This window comes from Octopus bimaculoides, chromosome 1, assembly GCF_046866305.1.
Source record: "Octopus bimaculoides isolate indiv1 chromosome 1, ASM4686630v1, whole genome shotgun sequence".
NCBI lineage: Eukaryota > Metazoa > Mollusca > Cephalopoda > Octopoda > Octopodidae > Octopus > Octopus bimaculoides.
Window position 1 is genome coordinate 195,990,007 of NC_142928.1, and position 12,911 is coordinate 196,002,917.

Consider the following 12,911-nt stretch of genomic DNA (forward strand, 5'->3'; position numbering starts at 1 on the left):
TTAACATGGCACCAGGGGGTGGGGGTGCCAAATAGCTTGCAAGACAAAGACCCTTGAAAAGGAAACTATTTTAAAATAATGGAGGAAATATATCCAAACTCCTACAAATAAATATATTGGTTTATAACCAAGTAAATGCATTGGCATTGGTATTTCTTTTGTTACATCATAAAAGGTTTAATATAGTACAATGTGGTGAAGTGGTTCCTGTTTCTTGCCATGGATTGAGAAGCACAGGGTACAGCCAAAATGTTTTCCTTGTTTTACAGGCTGGCAAACGTTTTGCAACGAATGTACCAAATGCTTTGATCCAAACCATGATGGTAACTGAAAGAAAGACCCCAAAATAGTAGTAAAACATTAGTTACAAGAAGATACTGTTATCTGCCACCAAACAACATTTATTAATATAACTACCATGCGTCAAAGCGAAAGGAATGAGAAGAGGTTTTTTGGCAACACTTTGTGCAGTGTAAGGGGGGGGGAGAATATATGTAAAATTATTGTGATGTCATGCTTGAGAAGAAAACCCATCAAGCTGAGTAAAATTTCAGTTGCGGCAGATACTGGTGTCATGCAAATGGCACCCGTGCTGGTGGCACATAAAAGCACCCATTATACTCTCAGAGTGGTTGGCGTTAGGAAGGGCATCCAGCTGTAGAAAACCATGTCAAAACAAACTGGAGTGTGGTGCAGCTTCCAGCTTGCCAACCCTGGTCAAACTGTCCAACCCATGCCAGCATGGATAATGGACGTAAAATGATGATGATGATGATGATGATGATGACTTAGGTTGCAGTTTTATGACCTAGGTGACATTTCTATATGTTCTCTCTCTCTCTCTCTCTCTCTCTTTATCTCTCTCTCTCTTTATCTCTCTCTCTCTCTTTATCTCTCTCTCTCTCTCTATCTCTCTCTCTCTCTCTCTCTCTCTCCAGCCAGTGGTCAGTTTGTAATTTATATCCAATTTCTTTATTGCAGATGTTTGAATGTAATTCTGTGATTTGTGCAGCTTTGATGGACTCGGGACTCACTGAAACCCTCTGTAATTTTTTGGCCAAGATGAACCAGTTTTACAACAGGTAAGTTATCAGAGTGGGTGGTGGTGGTGGTGGTGTTGAGGTGTTATTTCAGTGTTGCAAGTGTTGCCAGAACGATGAACTGTAGTGGTAGTGGTGGTAGTGAATTGTCATAATAATAATAATGGTTTCAAATTTTTTCACAAGGGCAGTGGTTTTGGGGGAGGGAATGATTGAATTAGATCAACCCCAGTGGTCAACTGGTACTTATTTTATCGGCCCTGAAAGGATGAAAGGCAAAGTCAACTGTGGCGGAATTGTCATAATAATAATAATAGGAAACTTGATAGCATTGGTTTTGTTGAATGTGGGTTGGATAGGTGTGTAATATAATATGATTAATAGCAACAGAAGCTCTATTAATATCAAAAGGTAGTATTTTTCTTCCGCTTAAAGTGGTTGTTGTATTAGAACATACAATACTGTGTTACTTACCATGAGAGAATCTCTCATAGGGGCTTCAAATTTTATATATATATAGGAGATAAATATTCTTTTCTACTCTAGGCACAAGGCCCGAAATTTTGGGGAGGGGGCCAGTCGATTAGATTGACCCCAGTACACAACTGGTACTTAATTTATTGACCCCGAAAGGATGAAAGCTAAAGTCGACCTTGGTGGAATTTGAACTCAGGATGTAAAAACAGACAAAATAGCGCTAAGTGTTTCCCCCGGCGTGCTAACGTTCCTGCCGGCTCACTGCCTTAGAAGGAGATAAATATTACGTTTTGTAATTATATATATATATATATATATCAAAATCAAAAATCAAATCACAATCAAATGGAGATTGTAGTTGTGGCCGATGCCAGTGCTGCCTGACTGGCTCCCGTGTTGGTGGCAATCAATAAGCACCATTTATGCATGGGTCGTTGCCAGTGTTATCTGACTGGCTCCCTGTGCTGGTGGTATATAAAAAGCACCATCTGAATGTGGTTGATGCCAGCCCCCACCGCCCCGACTGGCTCCTGTGCCAGTAGCATGTGAAAAGCACCATCCAGACATGGATGATCCTGACTGGCTCCCATGCCGGTGGCACGTAAAAAGCACCCACTATACTCTCAGAGTGGTTAGCGTTAGGAAGAGCATCCAGCTGTAGAAACCTTGCCAGATCAGATTGGAGCCTGGTGCAGTCGCTGGCTCTCTAGACCTCAGTCAAACCATCCAACCCATACCAGCATGGAAGAAGGATGTTAAATGATTATGATGATGATGATGATGATATATATATATATATATATATATATATATATATATATATTGGAAGGTTTGGAGGTGATGCACAGGAATTATATATTAGAAAAAATAATAAGGTACTCAGATATCAACCATCCAAATATCTGAGTACCTTATTATTTTTTCTAATATATATATATATATATGTATATAGTATAGTTTGTTATTTGTTATATTTTTGGAGTGTGTGTTCTTAGAGAGTCTTTTATTTCATAACTTCAAAGTAAGAACCGGTGGTTGCTATTAAGTTTACTGAGAAATACATCAAATGAATTACTTGACAACAAAATGTCATCCTGCTTCGAACCTATTTCCAGCTTTCATTTATCATGGTTTCCTTCTGCAGTTCTTTGCTCCAGGGTGTGGCTCCCCAAAAGAGCTTCCCACATTTTACAAGTTGGCAAACATTCCAATATCAAAAGCATGGTGTGTCACCAGTCCTAACTATGATGGTAACTGAGAAAATAGTTTAACATTAGCAACATGAAGACATTAATTTGACTAGTGCCACCCCACTGGCTTGTGTAAATTTGGGGAGGTTTTGTCTGCCGCACCCTGTGTAAGTGATTGTGTTAAATCAATGATTCTTGTTTTATTTGCTGTGTTTTATTGTTATTCATAACTGTTTTTTGTTTTTGTTGTTCTCTTCCACAGACCAATGGATGAACGGCAATCAGTGTTTGATCGACTCAAGAAACTCTTCACAGCTGTAGCTCTTAGAGAATTTAGGTAATTTCATTGGATTTAAATGAGAAAAGAAACGAAAGAGAGATGGATGTGTGTGAATTCAAATCTGCTGAAATGTTGGGTCCTCAACCTTTTAACATTTAAATCACTCAGGTCCGGCTCAAATATTGTACTTGTTTTATGTTCACACTGACCAGATCTAGCCTCTCACACCTACTCTATAACGTCATTCTAAAAATAAGCATTAACATTAGGAGCAGGAGTGGCTGTGTGGTAAGATGCTTGCTTCCTAACCACATGGTTCCGGGTTCAGTCCCACTGCGTGGCACCTTGGACAAGTGTCTTCTATTATAACCTCGGGCTGACCAAAGCCTTGTGAGTGGATTTGGTAGACGGAAACTGAAAGAAGCCCGTTGTGTATATATATATATATATATATATATATATATATATATATATATATATATATATATATATATATATGTATGTATGTGTGTATGTGTGTGTCTGTGTTTGTCCCCCCAACATCGCTTGACAGCCGATGCTGGTGTGTTTATGTCCCTGTAACTTAGCGGTTTGGCAAAAGAGACCGATAGAATAAGTACTAGGCTTACAAAGAATAAGTCCTGGGGTCAGTTTGCTCGACTAAAGGCGGTGCTCCAGCATGGCTACAGTCAAATGACTGAAACAAGTAAAAGAGAGTAAAGAGTAGAGAGTAACATCATCAAAATCTTGAATTTGTGAATTAATGCAAGATTAATTAAAGACTATGAATAAATAAGCATTTCATTTGACAGAATAATCTGAATGCTGACGAGTTAATTACGAAATTAGTTCAATATGACCCCTCATTTGTTGTTTTGGTTGTTTATTAAACAACATCTTATTGATTTAAGTGAAACAACATAGAATCTGAGCCCAATGATCCAATTAAATTATAAATCAAAAACAACTTTAGCTATGTAAACCTTATCAATTGCACATTCCCTGTCTTTGTGTTTTATTTATACACTGAATTTGCTGCAGGATGGTGTTCAGGGAACACTTCCCATACAAGGCTGAGTGTTAACAAACACTTACAGACCAGATGTGACAGCTCACTTTGCAATCACCAAGAATGGTAGATATATCTATGTCACCATTGTTGTCGCTTATCAATACCACATGACAGGCTTCTTTCAGTTTCCTTCTGCCAAATTAACTTACAAGGTTTAGATTGACCCAGCCACGTGAAAAGCACTAAGTCCATTCTGCTGAGTGGTTGGTGTTAGCAAGGGTATCTAGCTGTAAAGATCCTTCCAAAATAGTCGCTGAAGTCTAGTGCAGGCTTCAGCCTGGCCAGCTTTTGTGGTACCATCCCACCCATGCCAGCATAGAAGGCAGATGTTAAACGATGACGATGATGATGATGATGATGGTGATTTATCCAAAGTTTCATGCTGTGAGACTGGACCTTAACTACATCGTAGTCGGGAAGATTTTACCCCTTCTTATTTTCAAATCTGTTTTACAGTTCCAAATTACTTCCAAATCAATTATTTTATTTATATCTTTCAGCCTTAGTGGAAACTCTCATTATCAAAACTTTGAAGAAATTCTCAGCCTCCTGAAAGCTCTTGAAGAACGGGAAAAGATTGTTTATGGTAAGTTCTTCAACTTTATATTTACAAGAGTTGTTGTTTAGCCCCTGGTCAGCCTTGATTGAGCAGACATATGATTATAGGCATTCCAGTCATGACCATCCTTTTTAAGTATAATCCATCCAAGACTATGTTTATTCTGAATTTACATTTTGTTCCCTATTTAAGATGGTACATTGGTCATTCTGTTCCCTTTTTAACTATTCCCACAAGCTCTCAAACCACCCCTAAACTCTGCCCATAAATGTACTCAGCATTTAATCCTTTAGCATTAAAACTGGCCACATCCAGCTCAAATATATTCTCAGACCAGCCAGATTTGGTCTCTCACACCTACTCTGCAATGACATTGTAAAAATAAACAACCACATCATTGAAAGCTTGAATCTGCAAGATAATACAAGATTAATTCAAACCAGTGTGACTAAATAAACATATTTACCAGAGTAATCTGAATGCTAAAGGGTTAACTCTGAGTATCAACTCAGAATAGTTCCAGACCCGAACAATGTATTACCTCCCCGACCACACACCCTTCCATTCTAATGCGGAACTGGTTTTAGTCTAAAACTTCTATCTTTTACAGGTCCATCATCCTTTGAGGTGAAGAACATAAAACAATTGGAATATCATATTTTTTACCAAAGTCTTCAGTTTGTTGAAGTGCCACATGAAAATAACAGTTCTTCAGCACAGAGAGGCCGCAGTAAAACAAACAGTAAGTGGTTGCCATTTATTACAGTTTGAACTTTGACCAAAATCCTCCATGCGGTGTCTTTCTGATGCCATTGGAATACTAGCTACTAGGAACCTCTTTTAGCAGCATCCTGAAGGCTAGTAGCTGTTTCAACCTGTGGTGCCAGTGCCATGTAGAAAGCATTGGTGATGGTGCCATATAAAAAGCATCCAGTACACTTTGTAAAGTGGTTGGCATTATGAAGGGTATCCAACAATAACAACTATGTCGAAGCAGACATTGGATCCTGGTGCAGCTGTCTGGCTAACCTGCTCCTGTCAAACTGTCCGACCCATGCCAGCTTGGAAGATGGACATTAAATGATGATGAACAGCTAATAGCATTTAACACACTTTCTATCTATATTGATATTGTGGGGAATAATATGGAATGGTTAAAATATGTGAGACAAAATGGCTGAGTTCCTTTCAAATATTGTGCTTCATGGAGGCAAAGTGGCTGAGTTCCTTCCAAGCATTGTGCCTCATGGAGGCAAAGTGGATAAGTGGCACAAGTGTTGTGCCGCATGGAGGCAAAGTGGTTGAGTTCCTTTCAAGCCTTGGGCCTCATGGAGGCAAAGTGGATAAGTGGCACAAGTGTTGTGCCGCATGGAGGCAAAGTGGTTGAGTTCCTTCCAAGCGTTGTGCCTCATGGAGGCAAAGTGGATAAGTGGCACAAGTGTTGTGCCGCATGGAGGCAAAGTGGTTGAGTTCCTTTCAAGCCTTGGGCCTCATGGAGGCAATGACTGAGATTTTTGACATTGTGTTGTGCTTGAGAAGACCCATCAAGCCGAGCAAAATTGCAGTTGTGACAGACATCGGTGTCGTGCAAATGGCACATAAAAGCACCCATTACACTCTCAGAGAGGTGGGCATTAGAAACGGCATCCAACCATAGAAAACCATGCCAAATCAGACTGGAGTCTTGTGCAGCTTACCAGCCCTGGTCAAACTGTCCAACCCATGCCAGCATGGACAACGGACATTAAATGATGATGAGGAGGAGGAGGAGGATGAATTAGTTGTCCCTCTGGTCTTCCATTAGGGTATCTTCTGATATATCTTTAGTGATCCCTCTGGTGTACCATAGATCTTGTATTAATGCTTTAGCATTTATTTGTTGTTATATTAGGGGCCACTGTCATTCTATTACTATCACATTCTGGTGTTACCTTAAGGGTTCATTTATATCTTAATATAAACATTAGGGTCCAAATTGTTCTTTTTTTTATGACCCTTCTGTTTGTTTATTTTGCAATTATTTATTTATTTATTTTTCTGTTCTATTTCAAGATGAGCAACAACAAAGCCTAAAAAACAAGGAACTGAAGAATTCGCAGTGGTCTTTGTTGCCTTTGTCTGATCCCACAGACAAATTCCTCTCCAACATATCCCAGTGGTCAACTCTATGGGGTCAGAAAAAGAAGAAAGAGACCAATAAAGTGGCAGGATCTGAACTCTCTGACCGTTTAAGAAAACTAATTGTCATGGCTGTAGATCTGGTAGTGTTTGGGGGTAAGAACCTTTGTTTTTGCTTGGTTTATTTTGTTTGGTGTGTGGAGGTGCTGTACTCTTATTTGTGTTGTAGAGTACTTTCACTCAACATTTACTTGTGTGAGTTGACAAATGTCATTTCTGGTGTGTGTGTGCAGACATGGCTATGTGGTTAAGAAGCTTGCTTTGCAACCATGTGGTTTTGTGTTCAGTCCCACTGCATGGTACCTGAGAAAAGTGTCTTTTAGCATAACCTCAAGCAGACTAATGCCTTGTTGAGTGAATAATTTGTTTGGTAGAAATTGTATGGAAACCAGTTGTGTGTGTGTGTGTGTCTATATCTCACATGGATAGGAAAGCCTTCTTTTTTCTGTCGAGGGCTTATATGCCCCTTTATTCGACTATTTTCCTTAGTCATTGCATGGTGACCGCCATAAGCTTTAAGCTTATATAAAAATACCAACATTATTATTTACAGGATTGTAAGTCACAACACCGTAATAAAAAGACCATTTGCACCGAAAGCATATATATATATAAATGGAACAAAAACGCAATAGAGGACAATAAAAACATTCAAACAGATGACGATACAAGTAAATATGGGGTTGAAAATAGAATTTTGGATAGAAAAGGTCAAAGGTCATGTGATGTGCCACCAGAGCTAATGTTCCAAAAAAACGAATTATTTTATAGTGTGTCATCATCATCATCGTTTAACGTCCGTTTTCCATGTTGGCATGGGTTGGATGGTTTGACTGAGGTCTGGAGAGCCAGAAGGCTGCACCAGGCTCCAATCTGATCTGGCAAGGTTTCTACAGCTGGATGACCTTCCTAATGCCAACCACTCCGTGAGTGTTATGTGCCACCAGCACAGGAGCCAGTCAGGCAGGCCTTGTATGTCTTAAGATGCTCCCCTTTTATAGTGTAGTCAGTGTGGTCTTATTGTTGTTAATCCCAGGTCATCCCTGACTGGCCCAGGTCTGTGATCAGTGACATTCGAGCCATACCCAGCCATCCTTCTATCAATAATTGCACATCTAGGATTACGTTCTCCAGTTTGTTCTTTTCTTTCCATGATGGTAGCATGTAACTTGAGTGAAATTTGGTTGTTATTTCTAGCAGCTATAGCATTGCTGTGCCATCAAAACGGTATGTTTGTCAGTATGGTGTAATATGTGGCTTTGATGTCTCTGATATATTCTCTAACCATAAATCTTTATTATATAATTTATTCATGTATACATATTACTATATCAATATATCTAGATAATGACTCCAGCTCCATAGCTACTGGACTTAAGTTGACCTTTGTATTCAATGGACCCAGTGACGCATTTACATCAGACAGCCAGTTTCGGACACATCTGCTGGACTTCTTAGTGAAATCTTTGGCCAGCATACAGGTCAGTGTATGTCCTTTTTTCTCTCAATCTTCCCCACTTTTTGGTCGCCTTCCAATGCTGCAACTTTCCCTCTGGCCCCTCCCATTGCTGCGACCTTCCCCCTGGCTCCTCCTATCGCTATGGCCTTGCCCTTGGCTCCTTCCATTGCTATGGCCTTCTTCCTGGCTCCTCCCATTGTAGCAGCCTTCATCCTGGCTCCTTCCAGCTATGTGGCCTTCCCCCTGGCTCCTCCCATCTCTGTGGCCTTCCCCCTGGCTCCTCCCATCTCTGCGGCCTTCCCCCTGGCTCCTCCCATCTCTGCAGCCTTCCCCCTGGCTCCTCCCATCTCTGTGGCCTTCCCCCTGGTTCCTTCCATCTCTGCAGCCTTCCCTCTGGCTCCTTCCATCTCTGCGGCCTTCCCCCAGCTCCTCCCACCTCTACAGCCTTCCCCCAGCTCCTCCCATCTCTACAGCCTTCTCCCTGGCCCCTGCCATCTCTGCAGCGTTCCTTCTGTGAAAGGCTGGGTCAGTTTAAATGCTAAAGACTTAAAGAAAGACCACATTAAGTAATTTTGTATATGGTAATGGCTGAACACCTCTTATGACAAGTCTATTCGATCAGGGTTGACCGGGAGGTGGCTGAACCAGAGTTTTTCTTAAGGAACCAATATTTATTAATTAACTTAATGAACCTCTGTTAATTATTGCTCTTTCTCTCTCTCTATTTTCCCTTCTAGGAAAAAGGTATTTTACAGTCAAGAAAACCGAAAGCTTCTGTCTTCCACAGTGCCAAAGACACCCTCCTTAAACAAGTAAGTTAACCATCCAGTCTTCCTTCAGCATCTTTTGCTTTCTTTATTCTGTTATATATATATATATATATATATATATGAACTTAATGTATTGTTTGATACTCAGAGCAACAACATACATCTATATGAGAAATTAAATGTTTGAAGTAAACCTACATACATACACAGAGGACATTTTCTGAGGAGGTTCACTAAGACTGAAATATGTCCAGAGTTACTTCCCCTGTGTTCCAAAATAATTAGGATAATATTACTTACTGACTAAATATATTTTTCCAGGCTGCATAATTTATTTCTAATTAGATTTTTAATGCTCCTTACATTCAGTGTGTTAACACCAAGTAAACTAGAATTTATAACATGTTATTTATTTTTGAGGTTTGTGGTACATTTTGCGGTAATTTTTGTTGTATCTCTGTTCATTGTGTTCAGAATTGAAACCTCTTCCTGCCCTAGTCATTCAACCCCCTGAACAATCTTTCCTTTTCTTTGTTTTCCATTTTTAGACAGCACGACTCATAGTCTCTATGTTGTCTCCTGTGGTTGAGTTCTACGAACGCATTTTCGTTGTGTTTTACATGGTGAAAGAAATCAAACACCGAGAGATCTTCAAGTCAATGTTTGCTTCTAGTCCTTGGGTGAGTGACCTTTTAATCTATCCTCTCCTTCCCCCTTCCTCTTCCTGCTCCCCTTCCCTTTCTTCTCCTCCCCTCCCTTCCCATCTTCCTCTTCCCTTTCCTCTCCTTCATCTGAGTATTTCTTTCCTCCACCTTCCATGAGAGTAGCTTTTCTTCCCTTCCATCAATGGATATCTCCACACTTCCCTTTGAGTGAGTAACAAACCCCAATTCTTTGAATCAGTAACTCTAAATTCTTTCGCCAACCAACTTAATATCCTCCATGTTCCTTTGTTATCTACAAACCTTGAGCGAGTTCCTCCACATACCTTGTTCGAGTATGTCCAGAAATACTTGAGTAACTCCACGTTCTTTAGATGAGTAACTAAACTCCTCCCGTTACTCAATGAGTAACCTACTACTCCTCATACTCCTCGAGTGACTACCTGAACTCTTCACATTTCTTTCGGTGAGTACCACTCGTCTCTGTCCTCTTTGAGGGTGAAATGCCTTTTCTATTGTTGTCTTTCCTCTTACCCCTCCTCTACGCCTTATCCCTACCCCTTTGCACCTTAGCCTCCCTACTCTCCCCACGACCCACCAACTCTTCATTCCTAATGACTCCAATTGCTCCTCTTTGAGCAAATGAAAGGCTCCCAAAGTAGTCATTTGATCTGCTAGAAATAGCAACCAAGTCTCAAATCAAACTGTACATTTTTTTTTCAAAATGAACACATTGGATGATGTAGTTCTGAGGTATACTTTGCCTAAAAAAATACTGATTGGTCTTGGCTGGAAAGCTTTCCATCATAGATCTGTGGGGTATGACCAGCCTGGGGTTAAACATCAACCCGCATTCCTACAATACCAGCCATTTTTTTTTTCTACCTCCCTCACGTCCTCCGGCTAACCACTTCTCCTTCTCCACCTCAACCAACTCTTATCAATGTTGTAAGCTCTCCCGTATGTCCCCCTACAGGTTAACAGTCTGCTGCCTTTCCTTCATGAGCTGCTGTCCTCTTACAAAGACCAAATGTCCAACAGTCAACAGGACAACATCAACTGCCTGTTTGGTTTGCTCAAGAAATCTGGGTCACGGCTGCTCTTCTCCCCGGAGATCCACAACAACACCCCGGATAAAGGCAAGTTGGAGCAGGTACGTTCCTAACGCTCTCACTATTGTAACACATCTAAAACCATCTGATACTACCATCGTACATTCATCATCACCATCACCATCATCATTTAATGTTTAATTTTTCCATGCTTGAATGGTTCAAATGGAATTTGTTGAAGTAGATTTTTCTACGTCTGGGTACTCTTCCTGCTGCCAACCCTCACCTGTTTCCAAGCAAAGTAATATTTCCAGATGACCAGACAGGTTTCTCATGGAAGGTTGGAACTGAAGGACACTGCTGGTATGATAATGTTTGTCTACGACTATCATGCCATGTCAAGGCAAGGAAACACTAACACACACACACACACACACACATGACAGGCTTCTTTCAGTTTTCATCTCCCAAATCCACTCTCAAGGCTTTGGTCAGCCCAAGGCTTATAGTAGAAGACATTTGCCCAAGGTGCCTTGCTGCTGCCACCACACTACCACTGCCAAAAACACCACCACTAGAAATTCTATCATCCAGACACCCCACCTCTCATCCGTGACCATCCCTCATGAATTCTTTTCTGTTTGTTACATTGAAGGAAATCAAAACAGTTTCAGAACAGCTGGAAGAAGAGAAGCAGGAATGGCTGAAGAGGAGGCATCAACACTTAAGCAGGTATATACCCCCACCCTCTACTCTTTCTTTCTCCTACACACACACACACACACACACACACACACACACATATATATAAGGATAAGGGAAATTTGGGGAGGGACACATCCAGGCAATCAATACAAATTCCAAAGCAGAAAATAAAATAAATCATCATCATCATCGTCGATTAACGTCCGTTTTTCCATGCTGGCATGGGTTGGATGGTTTGACTGAGGACTAGCAAACCAGTTGGCTGCACCAGGCTTCAATCTGATCTGGCAAGATTTCTACAGCTGGATACCCTTCCTAATGCTAACCACTCTGAGAGTGTAGCGGGTGCTTTTTACGTGCCACCGGCACAGGAGCCAGTAAGGCGGGCCTGGCAGCGATCACTTTAGGATGGTGCTTTTTACATGCCACTGGCACAGGAACCAGTACAGGGGTTCTGGCGTTGGTCATGATTGGTTGGTGCTTTTTATGTGCCACCGGCACCAGAGCCAGTAAGGCAGGCCTGGCAATGAACACGTTCAGATGGCGCTTTTTACATGCCACCGGCACACGCACCAGTCAGGTGGGTACTGACATTGGTCACAATCAGTTGGGTTTTTTTTTAAGCGCCACCAGCAAATTTATAAATCTTATCAAATTATTACCATGTAGGATTTCATCACGAAGGAAAACATCCTGATGAGTGGGGGGACATTATGTTTCTGTATTTGGAATACTTAAAACACCATTTATACATTTATTGTACCCTTGAAACGGCTGTAGATGATATCCTTTACCTGAATTCACCTGAGTCTGTATATATTTATTTTATCTACCTATTTACCCTTGAATTTTTAAATTTTGAACTCTCGTATACACATCAAATTCTTAACCGATTCAAACAGTTCCTTTTGGAAGCCCTTACCTCGAATTTTTATCTCTTTATTTGTCACTCCTCCATTCAGTACCTAAACCCAACGTACATGATGCAGAGTTTTCACATGACATTTACATGTAATTTTGTTCACTGATTTATAAATTTATTTGTATATTTATTTGGTTGTGTGTTTAGAATTATGCTTTGAAATTTGTATCGATTACCTAGATGTGTTCCTTCTATAATTTCCCTTATCCTTTGATTTAGCTCACAATGTGCACTTCTTAACACAGCCCATATAATGTGAAACACTTAAAAACATACTTTATAAGAAAATTTAACTATATATATATATATATATATCGTTGCTCTTGTTTTAAACTGTCGTATGTCCAAATTTGGTCAAATGCATTTTTTTTTCAATATTTATCTTTGCTTGCAATAGCCGGTTCTTTTAGTGTCAAACTATCATATCTCCAGCTGCTTCAGTTGTCAAGATATTAAAAATTGTCGAAGTGTGGTACAACAGTTCAACTATGGAATGGTGAAACTATTTTTTTGTTTTCTGAAAACCAATATTTTGTACTCAATAG

General features: G+C 40.3%; 1 protein-coding gene across 4 annotated transcripts in view; it reads left to right on the top strand.

Moving 5' to 3' along the window:
* The window catches only part of LOC106869897 (lysosomal-trafficking regulator), a 204,809-nt gene that overhangs the window by 164,517 nt on the left and 27,381 nt on the right, over positions 1-12,911 (top strand). For all 4 annotated transcript variants that reach the window (XM_089365207.1, XM_089365198.1, XM_089365192.1 and 1 more), the window contains 10 exons: positions 982-1,082; positions 2,970-3,044; positions 4,560-4,645; positions 5,229-5,360; positions 6,671-6,892; positions 8,141-8,277; positions 8,993-9,067; positions 9,574-9,705; positions 10,664-10,840; positions 11,395-11,471. In XM_089365207.1, the coding sequence (XP_089221333.1) occupies positions 982-1,082; positions 2,970-3,044; positions 4,560-4,645; positions 5,229-5,360; positions 6,671-6,892; positions 8,141-8,277; positions 8,993-9,067; positions 9,574-9,705; positions 10,664-10,840; positions 11,395-11,471 (1,214 nt within the window). The remainder of the gene's footprint in view (positions 1-981; positions 1,083-2,969; positions 3,045-4,559; positions 4,646-5,228; positions 5,361-6,670; positions 6,893-8,140; positions 8,278-8,992; positions 9,068-9,573; positions 9,706-10,663; positions 10,841-11,394; positions 11,472-12,911) is intronic.